The sequence below is a fragment of the Phyllopteryx taeniolatus genome, chromosome 11, assembly GCF_024500385.1.
Source record: "Phyllopteryx taeniolatus isolate TA_2022b chromosome 11, UOR_Ptae_1.2, whole genome shotgun sequence".
NCBI classification, from domain to species: Eukaryota; Metazoa; Chordata; class Actinopteri; order Syngnathiformes; family Syngnathidae; genus Phyllopteryx; species Phyllopteryx taeniolatus.
This window is the reverse complement of record NC_084512.1, coordinates 23,866,107-23,893,786: the sequence shown is the minus strand read 5'-3', so window position 1 is coordinate 23,893,786 and position 27,680 is coordinate 23,866,107. Positions and strand designations below refer to the sequence as shown.

Sequence of the window (27,680 nt, the reverse complement as noted above, 5' to 3'; positions counted from 1 at the left end):
TGTGGGTTTTTCATAGAGTGGCACTGCATCCCAAAATCAACACCAGCGTCTGGTGTGACAGAGGAAATATTTGTCAGACAGGGCGGAAACCTTGGCAACCTTCCCTTCCTGGCATTCCCTTACACACAGGCGCCATGCCAGCTCAGTAGCACCTATATGTGCTCATACACATTTACAGTGCGTTTCAAGTTTGTTTGCAGCATGCTGCAGGGCTAGAACTGTTTTCACCCAATGCAGGTTAGTCTTGAATATATCCCCCACAATAGAGGGTTCACTGTACAATTATTATTCAATGTATGTTAAGAGGGGATTTAAGGGAAAAAAATGCTTGTAATAGTTAAAGGGGGGGGGGCAATTTCAGTCCAGATTTCCTGCGAAAATGTAACAACCCGTTTAGCGTTTAGTTTACATGACGTAGAGACACTATTTGCTTTAATGGGCCACATCAAATGACCAGCTATGAGTTTGATAAAGCTTAAAAAACAACTACTGGATTTTGCTGGTAGTGACAAACTGGGGGAAAGTCCTACAATGGCGGCAGTAAGACGGGGGCTGATGTTTAAGAAAAAGGATGACACCGTCTTGGGCGTGGAGAAACTAGGTTGGGATGGAAGGGGCAAAGACAGATGAAGGGGCGGAGGGAGCGATCAGAGGGGTGCCAGACACAAAGAGGCCAGGCCGTGGCCGGTGGCACGCGATGGGCAGATTAAGCAGCGTTTCCTCCCCTAACTGAAGCATTAGGACACCTGACTGAGTCCCGCCAATGGCAGCCAGCCAAGGATTTATATGTGTGTGTGTGTGTGTGTGTTTGAGATGGGGCAGGAGGGGAGAACTGGGGTTCGCCTTTCAGCACTCCTCAACAACACAAAGAGGGGTGGGGTGGGGAAATTAAGGGGTAGCTTGGTGTGGAGTGAATATGCGGAGGGGGGGTATCCAAGCCTTACCCCTCACCATCTGTTACCCAGGCTAAGTGAGGACAGGGCCGGACGACCGACACACACACACACACACACACACACACACACCTGTTAGTGTGTCAGTGGGCGGGTGCACGTCACGGCAGATGGGCCGGGCACCATCCTGGCAAACACACACACAGACAAGCCCGTATTAAAAGGGAGTATTCCCCGAACCCCTCCCCGCCACCCACATTCCCAACCTCTGCCAACTGATGCCAGCCAATTCTTTATGTTTTGTCTCTGCTTGATGAAGACATCTGTGATTAGAGACATTACGGGCAGCAAGGGAGGGGCGCCCGGATCACTTATCCATAAGGCTTTTACTGTAAACAAACACGGACCACTTTTGCCCTAATGCCACTTAGCAGTGCTAACCCTAATATTTTCATCAACTAGACCCTTCTTCAATTTTTTCTTTAGATCTGGACAACTTCCATTATAAAACAAGCCTACAAAAGCAGGGGTGGGAAAAATTTGCCCTCAAGGGCCACATTTGAGTTTTGAAACTGACAGATGGGCTAAGTTATTTGTAGATTAAACATATAGCTTATATTTTTAAAAATATATTTGTATAAGGTTTACAATTCATTTAAATGTCAATTATCAAGTCTAAGTACAATTTCATAAAATCAAATTATAATTCATTTTTACAATATTCTGTCAGGTTTATTGTATTCATAATTACAAATTTCATTGTTTGATTATGATAAATCAATTCAGTTTGAGAAATTAAAAAGTACAACTGAATAAATGTATAAAATTGAAATGGTTTATTTTAAAATTAATTCTGAAGGTTATTTGATTTCTACAATTGTTATCTTAAAAACGTAATGTACATGAAAATGTTACCATTTCTTCATTTACAATAAATGACAATGAACCAATTATTTCATGAGCATGTTCATTGTATAGTACAGTTATGCAATAGATCTCCATCTTCACCAGTGAAGCGAGCGGCCACGGCATCCCGCAATCGCACAATTAGCTGTGCAATGAAGTCAGCGTCTTATGGTGTACCGTTTTTATGTTTATTGCATTCAACAAAACAGCGTGGGAGGAGGTCCCAGCCTTGTGGAATACCTTTACAGACGCGTTCTGAAACCAACTCCGAATTGCCAGCTTTGAACCAAATTATGCAGCAACACATGCAGACAGACAATACTCAGCCATTTTGTTTTTACCCTCTCCAAGAAATGACTAATTTTAGGCGACTCCAGCTTAGTTGTGACAGTGTTCGTGTATCACCGAGTCCAAGTGAATAATTTCTTTTATACTGTCCCCTTTGCCAATGTCCACATACCAGAAGGAAGCCCATTGAATTATTAAATTGCAAAAACTTTCATTCTTTACATTGTATCCGATCATTATTACTGCATCTTTTTATACTGTACAGTGCAATTTTTCATATTAAGAACATTACATTTTTGTGTTTTTTTTCCAAGGGGGACAAACAGATTAATGGCATTGCCATTGATTGTAATAGGGATAGCCCTTTTGAGATATGGGGGTTTTTAGTTACAAGCATGGTCACGAAATGAATTCAACTTGCAAGTCAAGGCTGCATTGTAATTGCCAACAGATGAAGTGCCTCAACATAGCTCCTGGTCACCAAGATGCCACCAAAGCAATATCGGTATATTAGACAGGGCACAAAAATAGCAAACCAGAATTTGGAAGCAAATAAAGGCAGCTCGGTTGCACAAATGTAAAAAAAATAACAAAAAAATGTGAATGCGTGAATTTGTGTATGCTGAACTGCAATTATGGGGTGGTTAAATTGAATTACGCTGTATAGTGGGGTCCTTGGTTGCCATTTTTTATTTATTTTTTTTAAATCACTAATCTATACCAAGTCATAATTATAGTAAATATGAAAAACACTTCCAGGCCAAAAATATTCAACTGTGCGAGCCCTCTTGTGCGATGTGACGACATACTCTCACGCAGCGCTTGTAACCTCGAACCATTGAATGCAATGACATTTGTGATAAGCAGAGGGAGCCCACAGCGGTGGTCCCCAACCACCCGGCTCTTTGTATATTAAAAATCAGCTTCTTCCTTGACAATCCCGTCCTGACTTGTGATTCAATTTTAAAAAATAAAAAAAAACGACAGTATTGTGTCCCAAAACATTTGCCCGATAACGTCGCTTGGTGTGTGTCGCCCACTGTACACTTGCTCACAATTTTCCAGTTTAGTGTCGTTTGGCCACGTTGCTCGGTGGGCAGCGGGACAACGATGAGTGCGACAAATCGAGAGAAGCAAGCTATTCCCCATCCCTGGTCTTAAGATAATTGTTTGATGGCAGCTACAAGAACGATTAAAAGGTGAATCCATTGCCTTGTGCCAGTCTCAAAAACACCAACCCCTGGCATTTCAAAAAATGTTTTTTTAAAAAAACATACAGCTAAGGGTTGTTGTTTTTCCAGTTGCAATCAGCCTTTTCTCTCTCTTCTACGTATCAACTTTACACAAGTTACTAAATAACGTTTTTTCTCGATGTGTGAAATTGTTGGTATTTTATGTAATGACACTGATGAGTTTTTCTTTTCCACTCAAGTACTTCTGCGACCGCTTAACCATAAATTGTGGAAGTCAACCAGCATCGCTGATCTTGTTCGACTTCGGAGGTTCAACTCTATTCGCATTTACAGCAAGTGGACAGATATCGTTATTTTTGTTGTTGTTTTTTTCCCATCTCCCCATAAAGGGGTCATAGGAGCAGACAGTCCGGTCTTTCTGAGCAGTAATCTTAAAATACCAGTAATCCTCCACACACAGCACCCTTCTGGAGAGCGAGGCGGCGGTAGCGGCGGTCTAGCGTCGCGAGGTGCGGCCTGGTCTCAGTTTAGCAGCCATGCGTCCGTCTGTCCGGGCTTGACACGCAAGCAGAGTCTTACAACTGCCAGGACTCACACTGGGAGATGAAGCGCGGTAAAGCTGCGCCTGGTCACTCACTGAGAATAATTGCCACTTTTTTTTTTTTTTTTTTTTTTGCGTCCCATACAATGTAGACTGAGTGCAGGTCACTGAACTCATTCAAGCAGCATGTCGGAACAAGTGGCTCCAATGAGTCGCTGCTTAATGAACAAAAAATATTGTTTACATTAATGAGCACTATTTCCCCCCACCCCCCACCAGACATGAACACACACACCCAAATCTGTGATGACTTTACTCAAGTAGCAAATGGAGCACACCTGCCCTGAAAGAGCACATAAGAACGTTCTCAGGGGATTTCGCTAACAATGAAGCTGCATTGACGCTCCTGTAATTACATCGCATTAATAAAAAGCGAGCGCTTGAATGAGCTGTGAAAGTACAGTGAACCTTCACCTACTCACAATTGTTTCCTGTCGAACATTAGTAAAAATTACCCGCTGAAAAAAAAATGCCGTTTGCTCGACGGCAAACGGCAGCGTGCTGGAAGATTCCAGTAGAAGTCAAACAGGAAGGCGAGGCTCCTTGTGGGGTTGGCGCCAGGAAAAGCAGGGTGGTCAACGTCTCAAAATGATGCAGAGAAAAGGTCTGGTTGGCTCATGACAACTGCTGCTCAACATAAGCTACACTAGGCAGTCAAGAAAAGAGTCTGATATATGTATTTCAAAATGAGAGCATGCATCACTTGGTAATAAACTGGCCAGTAGGAAAGTAGTTATTGCTATACGTGTTGAAGTGGTGATATCTATGCAAATGTTCTCGCGCTTCTGCTGTATTTTGAATTCAATCTTTAAGCCATTTGATTTATTTACTTATATGGTAATGACAAAATTTGTTTCTAATTATTTAGCATTTAAATGATCAAAAGTCCTGCATTGAGTTGTTTCTTCCCCAACATTGGTTCATCAACCATGTATGCATTTTTTTTATTGGGTATTTTGTTTTTACTGGTTAATTAACATTCTACACAAAATAGTAATATGAACAATTTATGATGACCAACTTACTTTGAGATATTTCATATATTTTCAGAATTTTAAAAAAAGTATAAGTTGATTGATGACATGTGATTATAATGACATAAATGTAATTGATAAAATGAATGAAATGGAGGAGCAGTCATTAAAACAAATTTGACATGCATTTTTTTCTTTCACATCAAATGGATAGATTTATCAGATTAAAATATTTTAATCTACTTTTAACAATTTTGTATCTAATAATTGTTTAACTAAAAAGATTGCAGTGGAACCCCGCTACTTGTGGCCGATAGTGAGCCCGACCACAAAGGGCAATATCCTCAAGTGACAGTCCCTTATAATTGCAACGAAATTAAAAATAACAATAATAAATAAAGCAAATATGTGGGGGATCGGATTTATAAAAACACAAATAAATATTTTTGGGGGGGAAAAACGGGATAGGTTGCAAAAAAAAACAAATAGGTGAATTTGCAAATGCTGAAATGTAAATATGCAGGGGTACACCATAATTACAAATACACTAGAAAAATAAACAATTTTGCATATAAATTCAACATTTTATTACATATTTCATAATCATAAATATATTATAAATGAGAATTAATCTTACTTTATTTAAGAACCGGTTAATTAAACTAGAATGCAATTGAAAAGACTAAATTATCACTTCAATAAAATAATCACAATTTACATACACACAAGAAATTAACTGGCCCATCTGTCCATTTGAAATATTAAACGTGGCCCTTGAGCACATACGTTCGCCCACTCCTGGTTGAAACTATTAATAGGGGCACACTTGTTTTTAACCATTATTTGCAAATTTGGGGAATTGGCAGCAGGTGTTGCTCCCTCACCCCTGCAAAGAGTGAGGGCTCACTGCACTGTACGGGAGTGCACGGGCGAGGCAAATGGTGAAAACTTGCCTTTTATGGAGTGAGGTGCGCACACATTGTTGTGCCGAGACATTGTTCCCACAGACCAGTTAACGGCCCAACTGCATAACCAGGAAACACTTCAAGCCCGACGCCACCTGCGGGAAATAACTCCCATTTAAAATCTTCCACCAGTGGTGGGAAGTTAGGACGTGCAAATACTTTGTTACTGTACTTGTATACATTTTTTTTCCAGGTACCTGTACTTTATCATCAGTGAAACTAAACATGAAAAGAAACACACGCTGTGTATTTAAAACAAGCACATCGTTTCCGCTACCTGAATGCTAACATACAATGGGAAACTCCATAGGCACACAGCTAACAATTAGCATCTGTGGCAGTATTATTACCCTTATAGCAATGGACATTTGAACAAAAGGGTGACGCAACACATGTAGACAAAATTCTCAGTCATACAGTGGTGCCTTGATACAAATTTGTTCTGTGACAATGCGCATAACCCAAAACACGTACATCATATCATCTTTTGCTATTGATATCAATGGCAATGCCAATCTGTTCCAAAGGGCAGTGTCGTATCTACCTATTCATATCTGCGTGTGGAACAAACCCAGCTGCAACGTGGCTGGATGCTGCATGTAGTCCTGCCCGGATGCAGCAGCCAATCATCTTGCAGCGGGGCATGTCCCGCCGAGAACTACAGTGGGATTCAGAACACCTCAAATCATCTCACAGCTCATCAGTACAGCACTAATATTTGTTATTTTACACAAAGGCTACATGAATGCAAGTACAGTACTGTTATATTGTCAGTGAACATGTTGCTGCACCGTTTGTTTTGAATGTTGCTTAAAGAGTTAAACGCCAGCAACATAGATGCTAATTAGCAATAGCATTACACTAGCTGACTGAGTTTTTTTTTTTTTTTTTTAAATAAATAGTAGGTGTAACTTCTGGTTTTAGTTTTTAGCAAACTTCAATTGGGGAAGGCAATAAAGAGCTTGAAAGCTGAACCCTCTTCGTTTAAGAATGGTTCACAATTTCCCAAAGCGATTGCTATTGCGAAGTGAGTTACCTACCACCATCCAGCGCTCCTACCTCAAATTTGAGCTTGTGAGACAAAAAGCAAAAGAAAAAACATCTGCAAAATGACAGCTCATCTACAAAAAAAAAAACAAACCCTAAGTTGTTACAAAGTGCGAGTAATTTTCACATCTCTGCCTTCCCAAAACACCCTGAAAGTCTTTCTTCCTTTCCTTTTTTTTTTTTTTTTTTTTTTTAAATATTACCTGAAGTTTGTCTGACGTTATTTTAACCAAGCTGTAGACAAAGTGCTCCTCGGAGTCAACCCGGTTGAATTCGGCCACGGCGAAGCGAGCCGCCGCCAGGACCACCCGGCGAGAGTGGTCGGTCATCGCGGCTCGGCGGCCGGTCAACGTGGTCCCGAACAGACACACAAACCCGAGCAACAAACACGCCCAGACGGACACGTCGAACCGAACTACAGCCAACCGGGCGTGTTTTCATAAGTGGGTTCGGGTCCGAGAAGCCAAGATCGAAGACTTGGAACCAGGCGAGTTGAACTCACCTGTTTGCGATCAGCCCTTTTTTTTTTTCTGGACCGGAAATGTCGTCGTTGCTAAGCAACCGCGGTTGTTGCTATGCTGCCGTCAAGGTGGACGTGGATGGAGTAAAAGTCAAAGCAGGACGAGGTCAGTGGTTCTCAAACTTTTTGTACCAAGTACCAGCTCAAATAATACTTTCCAATATTATAGTTTTGTTGGGATACAAAAGGGGAAGCAAAGAAAGAAAAAAAGGGACCAACCATCATCCATTTTAATCCACATTTGCAATGTTTGAGATTTTGTGTGCGTGTGCTAATTTACAGTACTTTATATATACTGTGAATGAGGTAGCCCTTATTCCAGTGGTTCCAAGCACCACATTAAAAAAAAAATGCTCCAAGTACCACGAGCAACATTCAAATACAGTAGCGTTGTAGGCCTAAGTGTTCATTTAAAAAAAAAGTGAGGCAGAGGTTTTATTCCCAAAAAGTATGTTTAATAGTCTAAGATGCTGTACCATTACACAGTTTGAATATTTGTTGTTGTTGTTATTCGGTTCACAAGGTAGTCAGGCCACGCCCCCGATCAGGAGGGCCACCTGACTACCAGGGGTGTCACCCACTTATATTTATTATTCAAAGCCTTTGCAACATCACGCAGTTTGAATAGTAACACTATGCTTAACTATAGGAAGGAAAAAAAAAAAAAAGTACTTTAAAAAGAAATTGTACTTAAATGTTGAAAAACAAAGTTGTTAAAGATTATATGGAAATGCATTGTACTATAATAAGTTAAATACAACTGAACTGTACTTAAAAATGTACTGTATTTGAAAAGTAAAAAAAATGTACTGTACTTTTTTTTTTTTTTTTAAACATATAAACATAATTACAACGTTCATGACACGATGTGGCGACCCCTAACAGGACAAGCAAAAGAAAAAGAAAAAGTAGATTCTAATGTTTCTTTTGTTGCTTGTTTAAAATGTAAATTTGATTTCGATCGAATTCAGTGATTCTTTCGTGTACCACTAGAGGTACTTGTACCACACTTTGACAATGACTGCAATAAGTTATTTTGTATCGATCTAACAGTGGTTAGCACATCTGCCTCACAATTTTGGCTTCGGCCTCCCTGCGTGGAGTTCAGAGGTGGCCAAAGTAATCTTCATTTACATCTTTTTTTTCTTTTTTTTTCCCCCCCCCCCCCCCCCATCAAATGATCATCTGTAGAGATTGAAGAAAGTCGCAAGCCTATTTTCACAAAGTATAACAAAGTAATTAGAAAAATGGAGTACAAATACAGTCCCTGAAAAGTCTACTCAAGTACAGCAACTGCACGACAACTCTCACCACTCTTTCCCCGGGTACTCCAGCTTCTTCCCACATTCCGAAAACATGGATGTTAGCGTCATTGACAACTCTAAATTGTCCATAGGAGCAAATGTGACTGTGAATGGTTGTTTATGTATGCTCTGCGGTGGGCCGGTGACCAGTCCAGCACACTAGCACCCCCGTTGACCTGGAGTACTACTATTTTTTATTTTCTTTAATTAACCAGAATTCTTTGCTAATCATTTCATTTAAAACCTGCAAACTGCAACATTTCACAGATTAAATGACATTCATTTAAATATTTCCCTCTTGAAGAGGAAAATATTTTGTATCCTATTGTCTAAATTTAAAAATGTACTTTTGTTTAAAATGTAATGCGTACATTTTCGACACGAGAAGACAAAAGACACATTCTAACAAGATTAGCTTTTATTTAAAAGAAAAATATCCACCACACTAAACTTTTACAAAGCCTTTCCCCCTTGTTTTTACAGATCATTTTAGTGTTACAAGCAGTTTTTGTTTAGTTTTTTTTAAATGGACAATTACAACATAGACAAACAAAGTCCTTTTTTGAAGACTTATGTGAAAGTTGTAAGGGTCTGAGACTTATTCCTTTTTTGTTTTGGTACAATAGTTGAGCTGCCTGAACTGCATGCATAAAAAAAGTGAAGGGAAACTTAAAAATAGTAATACAAAGTGCTAAATCTACATAATGAAAAGAAAATTAATCCTTACTTTCACAGCTCCTTAAGAGCAGAACACATCAAATTAAAATAACAATACCTAAAAACAATTGCTTGGACAATATAGGAATGCAGAACTGATTCCTATTTTTTCACAATTGGACCACATGAAAGTCTCTGTGTTATGTGGCTTTGTTTAAAGATGATACTTTGGCACAATGAAAACAGAACACAACTTAAAATAGTACTTGGGGGTGCTGATAAGAAGTGACAAATACCAAGTACTGTACATTATATACAATACAGAAAAGCTTATTTCACTATCAAACTGTTTCCATTAAACATCCATTATAGGAAACTTCCTACACAAGGTACCAAATAACTCTTCCAGTCAATAATAAAAATAAAAAAAACATGAACATTGTCTCCTTTCTGTTTTTCTACTTAAATACAATACACCACAATGATGATTGTGATGCAAAAGTAAATTTCTGAGCTGATTAGTGTGGAGGAATATTACTCTTCATTGAAATGAGGTTGAGGAAAAAAAAAATGAATGCAGTGTAATAATAACAATGATAAGCAGATATCATTAGCCTATTAGCATAATTGCCCAAGTCCTTTGATATTTAGCAATAAAAATAAATGTGCTTACTAAAACAAAAATATTTCTTTAAGTCTGCGTACATTCTCAGTCATCCAGGACAAGGTAATCTGCAAAGGTTGAATTGAGGCAACTGGACTTTTCTTATTTGTTGAATTTTTCATGTATTTTGTTTTCCGAAAAAATGACTTTGGTGGCAATTATGCTATTAGGTTATCGACATATCGGTTGCAGCACACCTGGAGTCCGCGATTGAGTCCATAAGAGAAGCACTGCCCTGCGTCCTCTTTCTCTTCCTCCTACAAAGCGTTATTCTCCGGGTCGAAGAGCGCCGTCAGCCCGGTCGTCTCGTTGCTGCTCAGCACATCCTTGTCTGGCTTCACCTTCTTATAGAGTGACGGAAGATTCCGGATGTGGACCTCTTTCCTGAACTGCTGGCACAGAGCTTTCTGTTGGCGGGGGAAAAGTGAGAAGTGAATTGAATGGGGTTTTTTTTTTTTTTTTTTTTTTTTCCTCCTCTCAGGAAAATGGAAGCACTCTGCAGAGCAGGGTTTTTCAAACTGAGGGCTGGGACCCAAAATGGGCTTCAGTTGTACTGTTCTGCTGTTTTGTAGTCTATGTACATTGCACAACAAGGAAATGGCAATACAGTTGGACCTTGACTTAAGAGTGCTCCAATTTAAGGGTTTTTCAACTTACGAGCATTTGCGATGTGAAAAACCCACTGACGTTCAACTCGAGCCATGCGGTGAGTCAATGTCGCGCACAGCACATTTATTAGTCGTGTATCTGTAACTAAATGATTATTTTCTCATCAAAAGCCCTGTCCCAGTCTGGCTTTTGTTGATTTATAGTTCCAGGTGTCACAAAAGCAAACAATAAATTAACACAAATTAAAAATGAAAAAATGGCATAAAGTCACTGTTATGCTTGAAATTTCTTTTCACTTTCCACTTTTTTATTTTTTACCACTTTTTGGTGAGAAACGGGTGTTTTTGATCAAACCAACCTATGTTCTACTGCTGATTACTAAAGAACAGAAAATGCTAGAAACAAACTGAAAGAGAAGCGTCTGCTCTGCTCTTTCTTTTGGGACGTTCCCTGCTTTTATTGTCACAGAACAGTATTCTATGGGTCTTGAAAGATCAGTCGAAACGCTGTAGTACGGCCGGCAATATGGGGAACTCTTGCTTTGAAAACACCTGGCAGTGAATGAGTTAATGACAGTGTTGTGGCACCATAGTGTCGGGAGCTAGTGTAGTACCATTTAGGCAACACCGCCACCTAAGGACCAAATGTGACATTACCCCAACAGTCCCAGCGATGAGCTTCCTGAACTGCTCTTTCCTCTTCTTCTCGCCGACCTTCTGCGAGTTGGGCTCCAGCAGCCTGAGGTCGTAAAGGTCCAGAGACTCCATATTGATGTTGGGGACCTGGTTCATCACTGCCCTCAGCTCCATGTAGCGAGGGCGCTGAAAAAGGACAGGAACGGGTTACGCGCATGTCCTTCACATTAGTGTACAGGGTGGGCCTAAAGTAGGTACGTCTGTATACACTTTTTTTCATGAAATTAAGGAAGGTTGGCAGCAAAGAAGGGAGGAAGTGAGCAAGGCAGGACGACAGGAAGGAGGGACTCAAGGATGATATGTAACAAAGGAAGGAAAAAGGAAGGAAGCAAGCAATGAAAGAAGAAAGGAAAGTAAGAAGGATGGCAGGAATGATGGAAGGAAGGAAGCAAACAAGCATGCATGACAGATAGGACGAAAGGCTGAATGTCCGGGAGGGAGGAAGGAAGGAAGGAAGGAAGAAAGGGAGGAAGGGAGCAAGGAAGTACACATATGGTACGTACCGCGCTGGGTACGTTCAAATGGGAGCGAGCAAGACTCTTCAAATATAGCCACTCAATTTTATTCCAGCCCACGTCCACTCACTTTAGCAACCTGCCTCTTCCTTAATTATTCATCACTTTTTATGGGTTATTAAATGTGATAAAGTACAATCCACTTCATATACAGCATCGAGCGTCTATACGGTCTCACTGTTCAGGGCGCCCATATCTCCAATGACTCCGTGTGCGGGGTTAAGTCAGCAACTGTCGTTTTTTTGCGATGATCCAGTCCAATCGGGTTCGACCGCATCGTGCAGTGTGAACCGGGCCTAAGACTGGCCTTGACTTGTCTCTTGGGCTTACCAGGTTGTCGTAGATTTGCATGGCCAGGTGAGAGAGGCTGGCGTTGCAGACCTCGTGTTGCCCGTGCGTCTGGAGGCCCTTGAGGACGCTGACGAAGAACCAAGAGACCGCCTCTGGAAGAAGGTTACCTCCGATCACCTGCACAAAGACAGACAGCACGTTGAACAATGTAGCTGATCTTCTTTTAACAGAGTTGTCCACTCCACGCGAAGAGAGTTGCATCATAGTAACTGTGTGTAATAATTCAAAGGGATACAGAAAATATCAAGCGAAAATGAAGTTAGCACATTACTGTATCAATCATTCAACTCTTCCAATGACCATACAGCTCACTTGTACTCATTTTACATGACTTTTATTATTGCGTGGGGTACGTCGAGGTATCACCGTACCTGCCGCAGAAGGGTCCAGCAGATGATGGAAGCCGTGCGGTGACAGTACGTGGCATCCTTCCACGAAAGCGAAGTGAAGGTGAAGGACAACAGGGTCATGTAGATGTTCTAGATCCCCCCCCCAAAAAAAAAAAAACAAAAAAAAAAAAAGAAAGAAAACCATTGAGTGTTTGTTGAAAGAAGGTAACCTAGTTTTGTTCATGTGTGTGACATCATGGATCTGACCTCATTATCCATGAGGATTTTCCCAAGCTCAGTGAGCTCATCTGTAGACGGGGCGGTGGACGGCGCCTGTGTTGCATCCATCATCACGTCCTCATCTGCAAAAGGCACATTTGAAATTAGCACACTTCGTACTTATTCATTTACCTATGTGTTATTAAAAAATAGAAAAGACCAAATAATGTTTTTTTTTTTTCATAGTAAATATTGTGTCTCTCTCATATGTATTATTGTATATATAATTTACAATAACGTATCAATATTTTCCTTGCTCCAGATATGATTCTCACCTCAGATATGATTCTCACCTTCTATTTCCTCCTTATTGGCAGCAGGTTCGGGCACTTTTCGAGAAATGCAGCTGACAGCTGAAAACAAAAAGCATTACAATTTCATCACAAAACACACCATGACACAAAAAAACACAACACACAATATAAAAAACACCATAACATAGAACAAACAAAACAATTCATATATAAAACAACAATCCACAACACAAAACACTATTTAAAAAAAACAACATACAAAACACTCCCTACATTAAAAACACAAAATACAAAAAAAGACACCCCACAAGACAAAAAAAAACAACAACATACAAAACCCACACTACACAAAAAAACAATACACACAAACTCACAACAAAATACAAAAGACACCCCACAAGGCAAAAACAACAGACATACAAAACCCACACTACACAAAAAAACAATACACACACACACACTCACAACAAAATACAAAAGACACCCCACAAGGCAAAAACAACAGACATACAAAACACACACCATGCAAAAACGGCACAAAAAATACACAGAAAACCCACAAAACATCACACACAAACAAAAGCTACATTTTAACACCCAAAACACAAAAATATTACACACAACACACCCACAACATACCGCACAAAAACAACACGAAAACACACGACAAAACACAGAAACACGACTTTCATTGTTGTTAGAAAATACCACTGAAGCATGTTGTATTTTATTGTTTTAGATGATTATTTCTTTTTTATGGTTTTTTTATTTCTGGTTTTAATTAATTCTTTATTTTTATGAACGTATTATCTAATTCACTTTTCCTTACTATTGATTTGATGTTTTTTTTTTTTTTTAAATTAATGCAAAATAACACAACAAAGCATGTTTTAAAAATTATTTTAATGTATTTATTCTTTCATTATTTTGAAAGGTTTTTCAAATGTTTAAATGTATTTCATTTACCTTTTCTTTTCATTGATTTGTTTGGTGTGGTTTTTTGAAAATAATTTTAAAATGAAAAAAACATTTTTTCCCATCATGGCCATCCTTATTTTTTCAGAATGTAAAAACAAACAAGTAGAAGAGGGGAAGTAAAGCAACGTACTGATGAAATCCAGCACCTCCCTGGTGAGAATGCGCACCAGCTGCTCCTCCAACATCTCCTGTGTCACCTGACTCTCTTGACACAGTACCTCCTCTTCCTCCTCCTCTTCCTCACCACTGACAAAAAAAAAAAAAAGCACGTCAAATGTATTTGACAAAGCTAGATCAAGTCAGAATACGCACATTTTAACACAATTAGATATAAAAGAATACAATATTCAGTGACAGCACCGACCAACACTGTCACTTACTTGACAGACGCCTTCTGGTTAATGACTTGCCACTTCCTGTTTAAGCTCTACAGGACGAATACAAGGAAAGGTCATGAGAGCGAGCAACTGGCTGCACAGAAACTTCAAGGCGCTTGATAGTAAAACATCAAACCTGCAGAATGTAGCTGAACAGGGGGCCGAGCAGGGGGCAGAGGAGACTGTCATTGTATTCCGAGGGACACGACAGCACCATCTGCCTTACAAACAAGCGTACAAGTGGTTAAGGAATCAGTCCGATTCTTATCAGAATTGTGTTCTTCACAAAAAGACACATTCAAATGGGTATTAAGTACAGAAAATATGTAGTATTTGCGGTTCAACATCCACAAATTCACAGGGGGTGGGGGGGTAACTTGACCTTCCTTTTTACGGTGAAAAACTCACCTCTTGGCTGATTTTGTGCTCAGGCCAAAGTAATAAATTATATAACTGCCAATGGTATTTATATATTTTTGAAATATATATACACGAGATAGCTGGGATAGGCTCCAGCAGCCCGTGACCCTAGTGAGGAGAGGCGGTAAAGAAAAAGGATGGAGGGATGCCCTGTTTTGCTGGTCTCTCTTTGCGATGCAGCTACTGGTAATAGCCCGTCTACTTTGCTGTTAAGATTTGTTGTGTGAAAATGCCAAAATATGACTGACTTAATACCACTTGCGTAAAATGCTAGTGCGCTAAAACTACTGAGCCTCATGTGAAATTGGTTTGTTTGTGTTGAAAACTAAAACTACAATGCTTTATGTATCATGGGTTGACGATTGTGTACGTTCCAGATGCATGGTGTTGCTGCTTGTCTCCGTTTTAAGTGAATGCGCCGCCATCTTGTGGCATTTCTATGCAATTATAAGCCCCTTTTGGGTAAGGTGTTAATTATTAGCAGATTTTCGCTATTTGCAGCAGGGCTCAGTCTTTATTTATTTTTTTTCTTTTGGATTTAATCTAATTAGGCACATCTGCCTCACAGGAGGTTCGGGGATCGAATCTCAGCATTTGTACATTGGGTGTGGAGTTCGCATGTTCTCCTTGTGCGTTTTCTCAGTCTCCGCTCACATTCCAAAAACATGCATGTCATTGAATACTCTATATGTGCCCTGCGCCTGGCTTGCGACCGGTCCAGGGAAGTCAGTCCACGACCCTGAGGATAAGCGCTATAGAAAATGGAAGAAGCTTATTAGATCGTGCAGTTGTAGCTCATCGCAGAAGAGGATATGAACGACGGGGCGAAGCCTGTGGTCCGGCACGTGGTCGAGGGAGAAGAAAGCCGAGGCGGAAATTTCTTCAGCCAGCCTGTCTATGTTGTAGAATTCCTGCTGCAGGGAAAGCCCTCCATTTCCCAGGATGTGGAAGCTGCAGAAGAGAAAGATGGTACAATTGCGGATACAAATATAGTAGCTGACATTGAAAAGCGGGGAAGGCTTTAGTTACCAATTGTCGTACAGCTGGCTGAAAAAGCCCTGCATGCGCTCCAGGTTGGTTTTAAAGGAAGGAGCGTCAAATGAATCCTGAATAGGATGACCCAGACCTAGAGAACATGACAGATTAGGGCAGGATTTACGACGCAGGTCCAAGTGGCCAATTCCGATTTATTGCCGATACAGTGTTCGCCCTCTATATCACGGTTCATCATTCGCGTCCATGCTATTTTGCATTTTTCTGGGTTTTTACAGTATACGGTGATACCTCGACGTACGAGTGATCCGACTTAGTAGTGTTTCACAGGTTTTTTTGTCGTATGTTGCGAGCAAAATTTTGCGTTGTGAGCGTTACTTGGTGGCAGAGAATTCCACAACAAGCAGCATTTAAGTGAGCAGTTCTGATCGTCTTCGTGTACAAAAGTACATATGATTATACTGTCCACTGGTGGCCGGCCACTGCCCAAGGTGCACAATGAATGTCTGAAATCATGATGCACGGAATATTCTTTACATTGTATTTAATTACATTATTACTCTATGTTTTTATATAAAGTACAATATTGTGGAGTGCTATTTTAAAGAATGGTTTCACTTGAACCAAGCAGTGTAAATCCAGCGCAACACGATGTCTTAACTGCTTCGGGGAAAAAGTAAGAAAAGGCTCACCGAGAACCAGATTCCTCTCGCCGTCCATCAGCTCGTGCACTCTGGTAAAGGTCTCACTCAGGCGACCTCGGTTCTCCGGTGTAAACAAACTGTTTTGAGTTCTGTGGGGAGATGAAGGAAAAACGTGACAGTCTTTATTTTATCCAGCTGCTTGGTGATTCCCTGGCACGTACCTGATGAGAGCCAGCAGGTTGGGGAGGAAGGCTAAAAACTGGGCAGCGCAGGGGTTTCTGTAGATGGGAACTCCGGACGGCGAATAGCCCACGAAGAAGCCTCCGGCCTTGGCGGCTTCCAGGTCCGCAGGCCAGCGTGCCCGCTTCACCACGCCCAGCATGGCATTCAAACAGAAGGCCAACTGAGAGAAGGTTGGGGAGAAAACATTAGCAATGCTGCTGTTGATTGACTTCCTTGTTCTAATTTCAAGATACCCTTTCCAATAAAAAAAATAATATGACTGGGTGATTAATTGATTTTAATAATTTTATCATCATTAGTATTATTGTTAACAGATTACAGTGAAACAGACAATTAAACGAACAAACAAATTTGTGAATGTGCGTGTATGTATAGTAATCAAGAAATAGTGGGGTGGGTGTACACATTCTAAATAATAAGAATGCAAATCATTATAATAGCGGGACTACTAATAAAAACAGTTATCTTATTTGAAATAAAAAGAAAAACAAATTACAGATGCCCCGTTGGCCGCGGCGCACGCACCAGAAGGAGCAGCACAATGGCCATCGAATTAATGCAGGAAATCATGATGTAACAACAGTTTAATTATTTACATTCTATTTAATTATTTTTCAATCATCTGTATTCATCTTCATTAATAAGGTATGCTTACCCTCCCCCTGTTGAGGCCTGCTGCATCCACTTCTTTGCGCTGCTCGTTGACCACCTGATCGGCTCCGATGAAGGAAAGGAAAACGACGGGGTTGGAAAGCACCCTGGGAAGCAAAGCAGAGCCAACGGTCAATCAACGAAAAGCTGCAGTGGCGCTAAAAATCAAAAGCACGCCTAAAGCGGAAGCGACTTCAAACTCACTGCTTCGTGGCGTCTGAGGTCCAGTCGGCCATCACGGAGGCCAGCAGCTCGTCTATGAAAGCCTTCTGCTTCTCGAAATCCTTGAACTCGTTGCTGATGAGCACCAGAGACTCCATCAGGGCGCTCTTCTCCATGAACGTCAGAGTGGCGTCGCCGGAGAACATCTTCTTCACGTGGTTGTAAAACATGTCGAAACAAGGCTGTGACAAGGGGAGGAGGAAAATAAATATGCTGTCGTGCAGTGGTTTGCAAAGTCTGAACACCAAGTACCACTTCAAAAAAATATTTTGCGCTCCAACTACCACCATCATGAAAACTATTAAAATGTAGCTTCACAGAAGGCTAAGTGTTCAAAAACGAGACCGGTTTTATTCCCAAAAAGTAAGCGACTGTAACTTTAGGCACAGTATAAACATTAGCATTGCACTTAAATGTCAGAAAAATTAAAATGGACAGGACATAAAGCTTTGTCCAGTACCAAAATAAATGTTTAAAAACCAAACAGTTCTTAAGGTTAAAGTTAAATACAACTGAACTGTACTTGGGCAGTAATCCTTTCAGGTACCAAAAGAGGGTGCCTGGGGACAACTAGTGGTACTCATAAAGCACTCTGTGCTGCTGCAGTGCATCCACAAAGAATTCACAGCACCTCACATTTTGTTGCGTCATTTCTTCATTGATTCATCATAATAAATATGCGAAAATCTAAAAATAAAAAAAGTTGAAAATAATTCACATCATTATAGTGTGTACTGTGGATAATTTCGAGAGACAAATATTAATTGAATACAATTTGGAATATGGCTGCAACATACAGTAACAAAATGTGGAAAAATTGAATGGCCATGAATACTCACTGTAAATATATGTACAGGTGCATCTCAATGAATTACAATATAATTCATTGAAGTAGCTCAATTAAAAAAAGTACAACTCCAATTATACACATTCATTAAACATGAGGAAATACTTTGCAGAAGGCCAATCAATGCCTAATTTCTACATTAAAATCCTTTTGATTTCTTGATTGTGAATTTTATAAGCCAAAATCATCAAATTGACAAAAAATACAATCACGAAATAGTTAACTGTGTGTGTAGTGAATCTATGTAATATACAAGTTTAACTTTTTGAACTTAACTACTAAAGTAAATTACATTTTTAACAATATTCTCCTTTATTGAGATGCACCTGTACACATTTTTGTCTTTGCAACTTCAACTTTGATCCAATCAAATTACCAAAATGAACTGTGGGTAATCCCGGCAAATCTTGATGATGGCAGAGCAGGCGTGCCTCCTCACGTTATTTACAGCTCGGGTGCGCGGTGCCTGTGTCAAAATAGATTTGCGCTATTGAATTTACAGGTTGTGGAAAAAGTGCCGATCATTACGGTGTGTAGAAGACCTACCTTCAGTTCCTGAACAGGCTCAAATGTAACAGTTTCAAAAAGCTGCAAGGCCAAAAAGGATGAGGGAAGGTTAACATCTTTCATGAATGATCAAAACATTGCTAACCAAAACAGCAGCACCGAAGCTCGTGAATAGTGTTGAATTCAAGTATAGACTTCATTTTCTCTGGATGCTCCCAGCATAACATCTGTCAGCAGGAACACATGTTGTACATGTGGTATTACTTACGCTTAAACCATAAAATATCTGCTAAAGGAAAACATTCAAAACTGGATTCTAATTTGATTGTGATGGCTGGGATTTAGGCCATTTAACCAAAAGAACCCTGCTGTTTTCTGAGGCTGCCTCTCTCTACCGGATCACCGTACGGGATACGTCCAGTAGGCCCAGTGATACTTCCCGCACTCACGTGGATTCTGCCCGAAAATAGCCAGATCATCATATCTGCATATGATCCTGTTACTATCAGCTTAGTGGAAGTGGAGGACAAACGTCAAGGTCCTCGTTGTCGGCGACTCTGCGTTCTATCGCCAATTTGTTTAGAAATCTATGAATGACGAGAAACAGCTTGGCCGCCTTGTGAAGCACTGCAGCAAGGTCGTAGTGGTCCGAGAGGCATATCTGTCTTAATTATTGTGGAGCCCTGAAGAGAGCCTGTGACGGCTTCCGCCATCAATTGTAATGCAGCAGAATGCATGTGTGTGCATTACTCTGAGGACGGTTTCAAATTTTTTTTAAATAAAATAGCCTTGTTTTGAAAGCTTGTGTTGTCTAACGCTTTTTGCATTTTTTATAACACTTATTTCAACCATGATGGAAAAAAGACCCTTAGGGATCACAATAGTACTGTATATCATTTCATCTGTTGCATTTGAATTTTCGAACACAGTGACGGCACATTCAGTACCCTCGACTGACCTTGCAAAGGACCTGAGGCAGGAACTGCAGTCTGTGTTTGACGAAGGGGAAGAGAGTGGACACGTTGGTGAGCACGCAGGACATGATGAGAGGCTCCTTGGTGTCGTAGCTCAGCACGGCCTGCAGCAACTCCATGCTCCCGTCCACGGGCAACTTCTGCACGGTCACATTCAAAGCTATTGAGCTAATATTGAGCCGTCCACTGCCCTGTCGGGTTTACAAGCTGTGTCCGTTACCTCCTCCTCGAGGCTCTTCAAGACCTGAGACACCACGCACTCCATGAACACCGTCACGGCGTCCCACTCCAGCACTGGCGTGGAGAAGAGCGAGCACAGACCCTCTCCTTGAGCTGGAGAAAACGTGAGAACTGAGCATTGCGCCATATACATATCCACGAAGAAGACATCATAACTGTGCAGTAAGCTGCAATATATTAAGTCGTTTTTCTTAGAGAAAAAAGAACGTATGCCTGTGAGTATTATTATACTGCCTTTCTACATGCGCTACTTCACTGTTTGTGTTCAAATATCAGTCTGGGAGTGACAATAAACAGCTTCAAGAAAATCCTTGGCCTCTTTTTTGAGGAATTGCTCAAAATCTGCCCAACTGCCGCTTGTTGAAGTTTGCTGCCACCAGCCTACCTACCCACCTAGCGCTTGTAACAAGAAAAATAAATAGCTTCTAACTTGTGACAAAAAATAAAATGCCTGTCAAGCAACAGATCATATTTCGAAAATCACGTTACTCGTAAGCTAACTGTAGCTTGCTAAATGATGATAAATGGTAATAATTGCAACACCTCAACACTAACCATCTTTTCAAAGGTCATATTTAGTGTAAGTATTTTTAACAAAAGGAGGCCATACGAGAACCAAGTAATTCAATTCAAAGTTAAAATAGTAAGAGGAGTATTTTTTTGAGAAAAAACGTTTTTGTCAGAATATAACAAGAAAAAAGGCAACTCATAGTATGGAAAGAATAAAGTCATACATTTGAGAGAAGTCATAGCATTATGAGAAACACGTAATTTTGAGAATAAAGTTGGGATTTTAAAAGAAATAGGGTGAGGATTTTGTGAGTCAAAAAGTCAATTTTCCAAGAATAAAATCACAATACTATGAGGAATAAGGGGTAACGGAAATATATTTATTTTTCGTAAAATGACGTACTTCTCGTAGTATTACGACTTTCCCGCCCAACAACATTACGACTTTGACCAATTTACTTTATAAAAAAAAAGAAGTCTGAATTGAGCAAGAACAAAGAATTTTTTTTTTTTTTTTTTAAATAGCTGTCATTTTACAAAAAAGCCACAATTTTATGAGAATCATGTAATACAATGGGAAGTCATAATTCTACTAGAAAAAAATTGTAATGTTCCAAAAAAATTGTAACTGTAGGATATTTCTCGTAATATTCTGCTTTTATTTTTGTAAAATTATGACATTTCTTATGGTATTATTTCATCCATCCATTTTCTTTACCGCTTATCCCCACTAGGGCCGCGGGTTGCTGGAGCTTATTTCTGAGCCGCTTCTCCTCACTAGGGTCGCGGGCGTGCTGGAGCCTATCCCAGCTGTCATCGGGCAGGAGGCGGGGTACACCCTGAACCGGTTGCCAGCCAATCGCAGGGCACATAGAAACAAACAACCATTCGCACTCACATTCACAACTACGGGCGATTTAGAGTCCTCAATCAACCTACCACGCATGTTTTTGGGATGTGCCCGGAAAAAAACGTGGTATTATTTCTTCTCACAAAATGAAGATTAAGAGTATTAAAGTTAAAAAAAAAATTTATTTACTACATTCTTGAAAGATTATGGGAGATACTACGAAATTACAAAATATTGTATCCCACTAGGGTTCCTGCAATTGTGCGAAACACAAAACATGAACGTAGGGTATAACGTCATCCAAAAATCTACCACTTTCAAGCATGTAAGCACCCTAATTAAAGAGTGAATGTATTCCTCCGACCAGTCAGCACAAGTACATACGCGTGGTATTGCTGTTGCCAAGCTTGTATTGCAGCCACATGGCGGCCATCTGGAATGCCTCCAAGGGAACGAGGCGACACGCGCACCTCACGCCCTCTCCCTGATGCGCCCGGAATGCTAAGGGAGCGAAAGAGAGATATCCAAAATATTCCAGGACAATCATAGAGGGGATACAATTACTCGTATTACAACAGAAGGAAGGCTTACAATTAAAGAATGTGTTGAAATCCTCATCACTGTCAAAGTCCACACGTGAGTACTGACAACTTGGGTGATCGTTCCTGGAGGGGAAACCCGTCTGAAGAGAGACAAATCATGAACGCACATCCGGGTTGGCTCCAAAGTGCACCGAACATGACAATACACTCACCTTGACGAGGTTGGTTATGGACAATCTGAGGTACTTGACGGCCATTTCTACCACAATGGGCTCTTGGGAGAGAGTCTCGTGTCTGAAGACAGACGCCCACGTGGACAGAGTGGACGACCTCAGAAACTGTGATGACAAATTGGATTCAATTCAGTCATAAACCTTCTAGAGTACTGTACAAAAGTCGAATTGCCAATGCCACTAAAACAGTAAACTGCAGGTCGAATACAGGTGTTTGTGGTACTGTATGAGTGATAATTTGCCATTCATTTCCTCTTACCAGGCTGGAATGTGTCGAGAAAGCCAACACAGCTTCCAAGAACTTGCTAAGGTTCGCAGGAACGTCCACTTTGGCATCCGAACCCTGAGGAGATGTTAACGTAGCATTTAAAGTCCCTATAAAGTAATAATCTTCTGAACTTGTATTGTGGCCAACGCTGCCAAATTTGAATAATTTAAGAACAAATAAATACAAATCAGCAATTATATAAATTAAGGCTTCAAAATCACACAAAAAAAAAACAACAAAAACAAGCTGTTTTCTTTACTCTCGAACACTGTGGGGGAAACCACTGAATGTGCTGAAACCACGCCACGCTCAGCTGTAGATTGAATACCAGTACTAAAAAAATGGATGCTACTTCATCTAGCATCTTCCTCTTATGCCTGAACGTAATTACATGTTTGAGCCGCAAAAATATTTAAGCTTAAAGCCTCCGGTGGCTGGGATATACTGTATCTCACCGGGTGGTCACAGGGCTTTTCCATGCCACAACAACAAGGCGCTCTAAAGCAACCATGCCAGCGGACTATCCGAAAATAAGATGTATTTTCGCGGGCATAGCTAGCGTGCTAACTATGTGTCGCAAATGCACCGAATACGCGCTTACGTGAACGATGGCGCTCAAGTTCTTATATAGTGGGGAACGTGTGACTCAAGCATGGCCGAGGTGCGTCGCTGGGCACCGTATTAGCCACGCGCAAAAAGTCAGAACAGCTGAAATGGTGAAAGCGGTTCAAGGCTATACCTCCACAATTCACTGCACATTGGTGCGCCATGAGAGACCGTCAGGTGCTCAAAGATTCTAGAAAAGGACTTGTGAACGCACCACCAGATAGGTTAGCTGACTTCCCAGAGCACACAGCACCTGACACAGCCTCTTCAGGAAAACATAGCGTCGCTCCACCACCTCAAGTGATCTACGATACAAGAACAGTCATCAGCTGCAAAGTATTTGAAAAATACACATCCTTCCTCGTGCCATCTACTTACTGTGCTTCAGAGGAGGCCGGCCCGTCTGCTGACCTGGAAGCAGACACACCGGGTTGAGACAATGCCAAACACGAAAGAGGGAGCACACCGAGAATCACAAGTTAACTCACTGGGCTGCAGAGAGAATGTAATTGATGGCGACGTCATCAAAAAGCAACATGAACGGCTTCCTTTCCTCCAGCTTGCCCTATGGATCAACAACAACAACAGTTCCGAGCTGCATCAAAAATTCAGTAATAATGATCTGCAACAAGACCCCGCCGTGTCGAACCCTGCGGCTGATGGCGATGAGGAGGCACTCGGCCGCCTCCAGCTGCAGCTCCGGCTCGCTCAGCAGTAGACACAAGCTCTCCAGCAGACGGCAGTTGCCCGACGTGATGTACAACAGGGACACCCAGTCGATGTAGCCGGCAAGCGTGCTCAGCGTCGCCACGGCCACTCTGCAGTGAGCCCTGGCCTGACATAATAACACACAACGTTCACTTTCATTAAAGTTTGTCAAACGTCATTTTTTTTTTTATTAAAAAAGGCCATTCTACAATGCCAGTAAAGCTAGCATTCTGCCTCGTCGCTCTCCTGCATAAACGGCATTGATGTAGAAATTCTGCTAGCATTCACTGCAAAATGACAGACGGGCTAACAAAATTCACATCAACGTTGCAGCAGTTAAGCAAAGAATACTTGAACACAAACGGTGCAACAAGCTGTAGATAAACAGTACTGTAATATTCACAGCAATTTATTCTTTATCTTCTGCAAAAAAACATTACTGAGGCATTTAGTTGTGAAACACGTTATTAATGCATGTCTGCCCCCTTCAAGACCAAGGCACGCACAGCAGAAGGAGCACAATGCCAATAGGCATTGAAGAATGAAATCATGACGCACAAACTCAACTCAACCTTCTTAATTCTTTAGATTTTGTTTATTTTATGAGTATGTTTTTATGAAGTACAATACTGAAGGGTGCTATTTTATCTTTTACAGTTACGGAACAAATTGAAATTGTAAGGCAATGAACCACTGTATTTACAGAAGACAGTGAAAAGAATCACTCACCTTCATTTCATGCTGTGGCGACCCTTTCTAGATAAAACAGATGAGTTCGACATTTTGGTCACATTAATGCAGCGTTTCCAAGTTAAAAAGCTCATCTCAAACATCTTATTTTACCAGTTTTTGGTACTCTTTTATGTTTAGGTGCAGAATGGTCATGAGGAAGCTGAAGATGCTTTCCATGTTCTGCGAGAGCGTCTGCTGGATGTCTCGGCGGCGCTGTGGAGGCAACGTCTGGAAGGTGATCACGTCCTCCGCCAGCCTCAGCAGGATCAGCATCACAAGCTCAGTCTGGGCCTCCTACGTGAAGTTGCCAATACAACAACGGTGTCACAGTTCACCTCAGCTCAGTGAGCATTAGGTGAGTTAAGTCGGCGTGCATGTCGCTTTTTCGTGACACTTATTTCAAAAGATGGAGCACTGTCATGCGTCATCATGTCACATGGGGTCAACATATCGTTTAGGCCTAAGCAGACCTGGCGAGGGTTGTGTTTTGCTTTTACTTATTCTAAAAGATCATGCATGGTATTACAGGAGATATTAATGTAACGTAAGACCTCGACAGACAACTGAAAACATTGCTTGAAAGGCTAATTAAGGTTTCGCGGTTGATGTTTTATCGTCAGCGTTTGAGATGTCCTTTTTTGTTGGCGGTCCTTGAATGCACCTCGTGTACAGCCAAAGGTGAAATGAAAAGTATCTTTTTGCGTCCCTCCCGTGCAACTACTAAAAGCAAGTGTTGTTTACTATGCCGTTACAATTTGCCTGTACTGCCTAACATTGATTTTGTGTACTTTAATTGCCAAAATGTGAGTTTGATGACATAATACCATTTGTGTAAAGTACTAGTATTGGTTTGCCCATGTGCGATGTCAAAGTCAGTTTGTGCTAGTGTGTTATTTGGGCTAGCTCGTACCATTGATGACCCTCATGGGAAGTTGGTTTCCTTGTGTAGAATATTTAACTACTGAATAGTCATTTATGTAACATGGGTTTATTATTCTGTACATGCTAGAAGCTTCATGTTGATGCTTTATGATCCTCTCCATTTGTAAGTGCTTTGCCGCCATCCTGTGACATCTACATAACACTTACAAACCCCTTTTGAGGGGGCATCAATTATTTGCAGATTTGCATCATTAGCGGCAGGGCTCAGTCCCTATTAACCGTGAATAGAGAGGATTCACTGTACTGTACGCTGTACTCACCCCTTCGCTTGAGAGACTTTCCATCTCCTTAAGCATATTTGGCCAATTCTGCGGCCATTCCCTCTTGATCATTTCCACCACCACTCGCGAGAGGACATCTTTGATGTAGCTTTCCTCCTCTAGGATCGGATATGTGCCCTGAGTGCAAACAGGAGTCAGATCAACACCCAGCAGTTACATTTATACCACAAGTGCACAGCGGCGGCAGAACGAGAGAACTGGGGGCACGACCCCAGACCCTACATTTTGATCTTGTCTGTACAATATGAGGACAAGGACACCAGCCCATCATACTCACTTTTGATAACAGCTGCATGGTGCAGTCTTTCACCTGGATTTTCTCCTGTTGGTGCATATCGTTCCAACGGAACCTGCAAGGGGGAAGAAATTGCTTATTCTCATTAAAATCTTAAAAGCCCTTAAAGTTAAATATGACACTCACTTGATGACGTGTTCCAAAATTTGCAAGCCAAAGTGCCTGATTACAGCAGGCTGGGCTTTGTCTGCCAAATGTAAGCCACAAGGGACACACAGTTGGCTTTTCTCTTTAAACTCCTCGAAAAACTGTCATAAAGACAATACAACAATAGTAAATGGTATTAGGAGACATGTTACAGTAACCAGACAGTGCATTCTTACAACTGAATGGCATACATTTTTATACAACAACTTAAATGAGATGGTTTATTTCGATTAATGTAAAATAGCGACCGTTTTATAGAACTAGAGTTGACTTATCCTCCCACGTGACGCCAGCGTTTGAATGAATGTAGTTGATGATGTTAGCATTACAGGCTAACTCTCGAAACATCTGAGAAACAACTCCCAGTTTGTAACGTACTCAGAGCTCATTTGGCAACATTAATCATCCAGCATTAATGTTGGGAGAGTGCTTTATACTTCACTGTAACGCTAAAGCATTTTTTTACAAGCCATTCATTCTCAAATAAATGACAAGTTCGGCAGCCGGCTAGCAACGAGCTAGCACCCAATAACGACGCTACCTTTAGGGCCTCCAGTCGGTATATTTGACTCGATTCCGCATCCATGGTCACGTTCACACCCTTGATAAGCTGGTCACACATGGCGGCGACATGCGCATCCATGGTTCACGTAGCACCGGGCTAATGGTTACAACAAGGCGAACCGTAAACCACCTGCTCCACCGTTTTGGTACGACGTCCACGAGACGCTCAACGTGCCGAAAGTGTGTCACAGTGTATTTTTGGAACCTTTCACTTGCCGTAGAAGGAAGATTCTGGGAGTTGAAGTTTTTATTAAAAACTGGTCTCCAAGGAAACTAACACTTATTAGTAAAATACACACATTGTGGTGGTTAAGTGCACATACAAGGATAGTGGGTCACCAAATAGTGTATAGAAACAATAAATGGCTGCTTTTATGTATTTAGGATTACGTAACGCAGTATATCCTGTGGAGTGCTGGTCGGTGCGACGTAGTGTACACATTAAGTATGTATACACAAAGAAAAACAATAAATTCATTGAACAAATGTCGTGGGGATTCAACAAAGTGGATTGTCGTGACCTGAATGACTGACAATCCAGATATACAATTTTCAAATACACTTAAAAATACAGTCAGCGATCCCATTCGTAAATTGTGTATCATTCTGGACATTTTGCTTGCCGTAGAGTGGTGATACTGGGAGTTGTAGTTTTATTCAAATATCGTCTTGTGACGATAGCATAACAGTCGTTCCTCAAATAAACACATTGTGACAATTTAGATTATATACAGACCAAACTATTGCATTAGCGTTGTTATATAACAACGCTAATGCAATTTTCTACTATAGAAAATAAATGACTGTTCAGTAAGCATGTGCCTTTACAGATAACTTGTCAAATATCTTACACATCTTTCCT

The 27,680-nt window shown here is 40.9% G+C and overlaps 1 protein-coding gene and 1 long non-coding RNA gene across 3 annotated transcripts; both read right to left on the bottom strand.

The window, feature by feature from the left end:
- Window positions 1-5,272: 5,272 nt before the first annotated feature.
- On the bottom strand, window positions 5,273-7,378 carry LOC133485979 (uncharacterized). Its single transcript, XR_009790873.1, has 3 exons — window positions 7,071-7,378; window positions 6,365-6,478; window positions 5,273-5,915 (listed from the first exon to the last, which is right to left on the bottom strand). It is a non-coding gene; the product is annotated as an uncharacterized LOC133485979 (long non-coding RNA).
- A 1,713-nt stretch (window positions 7,379-9,091) lies between these two features.
- On the bottom strand, window positions 9,092-27,039 carry LOC133485870 (exportin-5). Of its 2 annotated transcripts, XM_061790205.1 has the most exons (33): window positions 26,796-27,037; window positions 26,234-26,355; window positions 26,090-26,162; window positions 25,792-25,929; window positions 24,701-24,883; window positions 24,587-24,613; window positions 23,799-23,984; window positions 23,638-23,714; window positions 23,528-23,560; window positions 23,364-23,454; window positions 22,535-22,618; window positions 22,255-22,380; window positions 22,092-22,182; window positions 21,885-22,001; window positions 20,121-20,233; window positions 19,885-20,040; window positions 18,966-19,007; window positions 18,796-18,885; window positions 17,555-17,754; window positions 17,355-17,457; window positions 16,678-16,859; window positions 16,505-16,605; window positions 15,849-15,945; window positions 15,635-15,770; window positions 14,536-14,634; window positions 14,403-14,449; window positions 14,153-14,268; window positions 13,084-13,143; window positions 12,779-12,873; window positions 12,554-12,661; window positions 12,162-12,299; window positions 11,278-11,442; window positions 9,092-10,419 (listed from the first exon to the last, which is right to left on the bottom strand). In XM_061790205.1, the coding sequence occupies exons 1-33, from the start codon at window positions 26,895-26,897 to the stop codon at window positions 10,270-10,272; spliced, it is 3,648 nt and encodes a 1,215-aa protein (XP_061646189.1). In that variant the 5' UTR covers window positions 26,898-27,037; the 3' UTR covers window positions 9,092-10,269. The 2 variants fall into 2 exon arrangements, 1 of the variants encoding a protein (XP_061646189.1); XR_009790835.1 differs by lacking the exons at window positions 9,092-10,419; window positions 11,278-11,442; window positions 12,162-12,299 and having other exon boundaries at window positions 12,637-12,661; window positions 13,066-13,143; window positions 26,796-27,039.
- Window positions 27,040-27,680: the final 641 nt, after the last annotated feature.

Coding starts and splice junctions, on each gene's coding strand:
- LOC133485870 (XM_061790205.1), bottom strand. CDS start 26,897: ATGGATGCGCATGTCGCCGCCATGTGTGACCAGCTTATCAAGGGTGTG. Junction 16,606..16,677: donor AACCTGCTGGCTCTCATCAG/GTACGTGCCAGG, acceptor ATCTCCCCACAG/AACTCAAAACAGTTTGTTTA. Junction 14,635..15,634: donor ACAGGCTTCGCCCCGTCGTT/CATATCCTCTTC, acceptor TAACCACTTGTA/CGCTTGTTTGTAAGGCAGAT.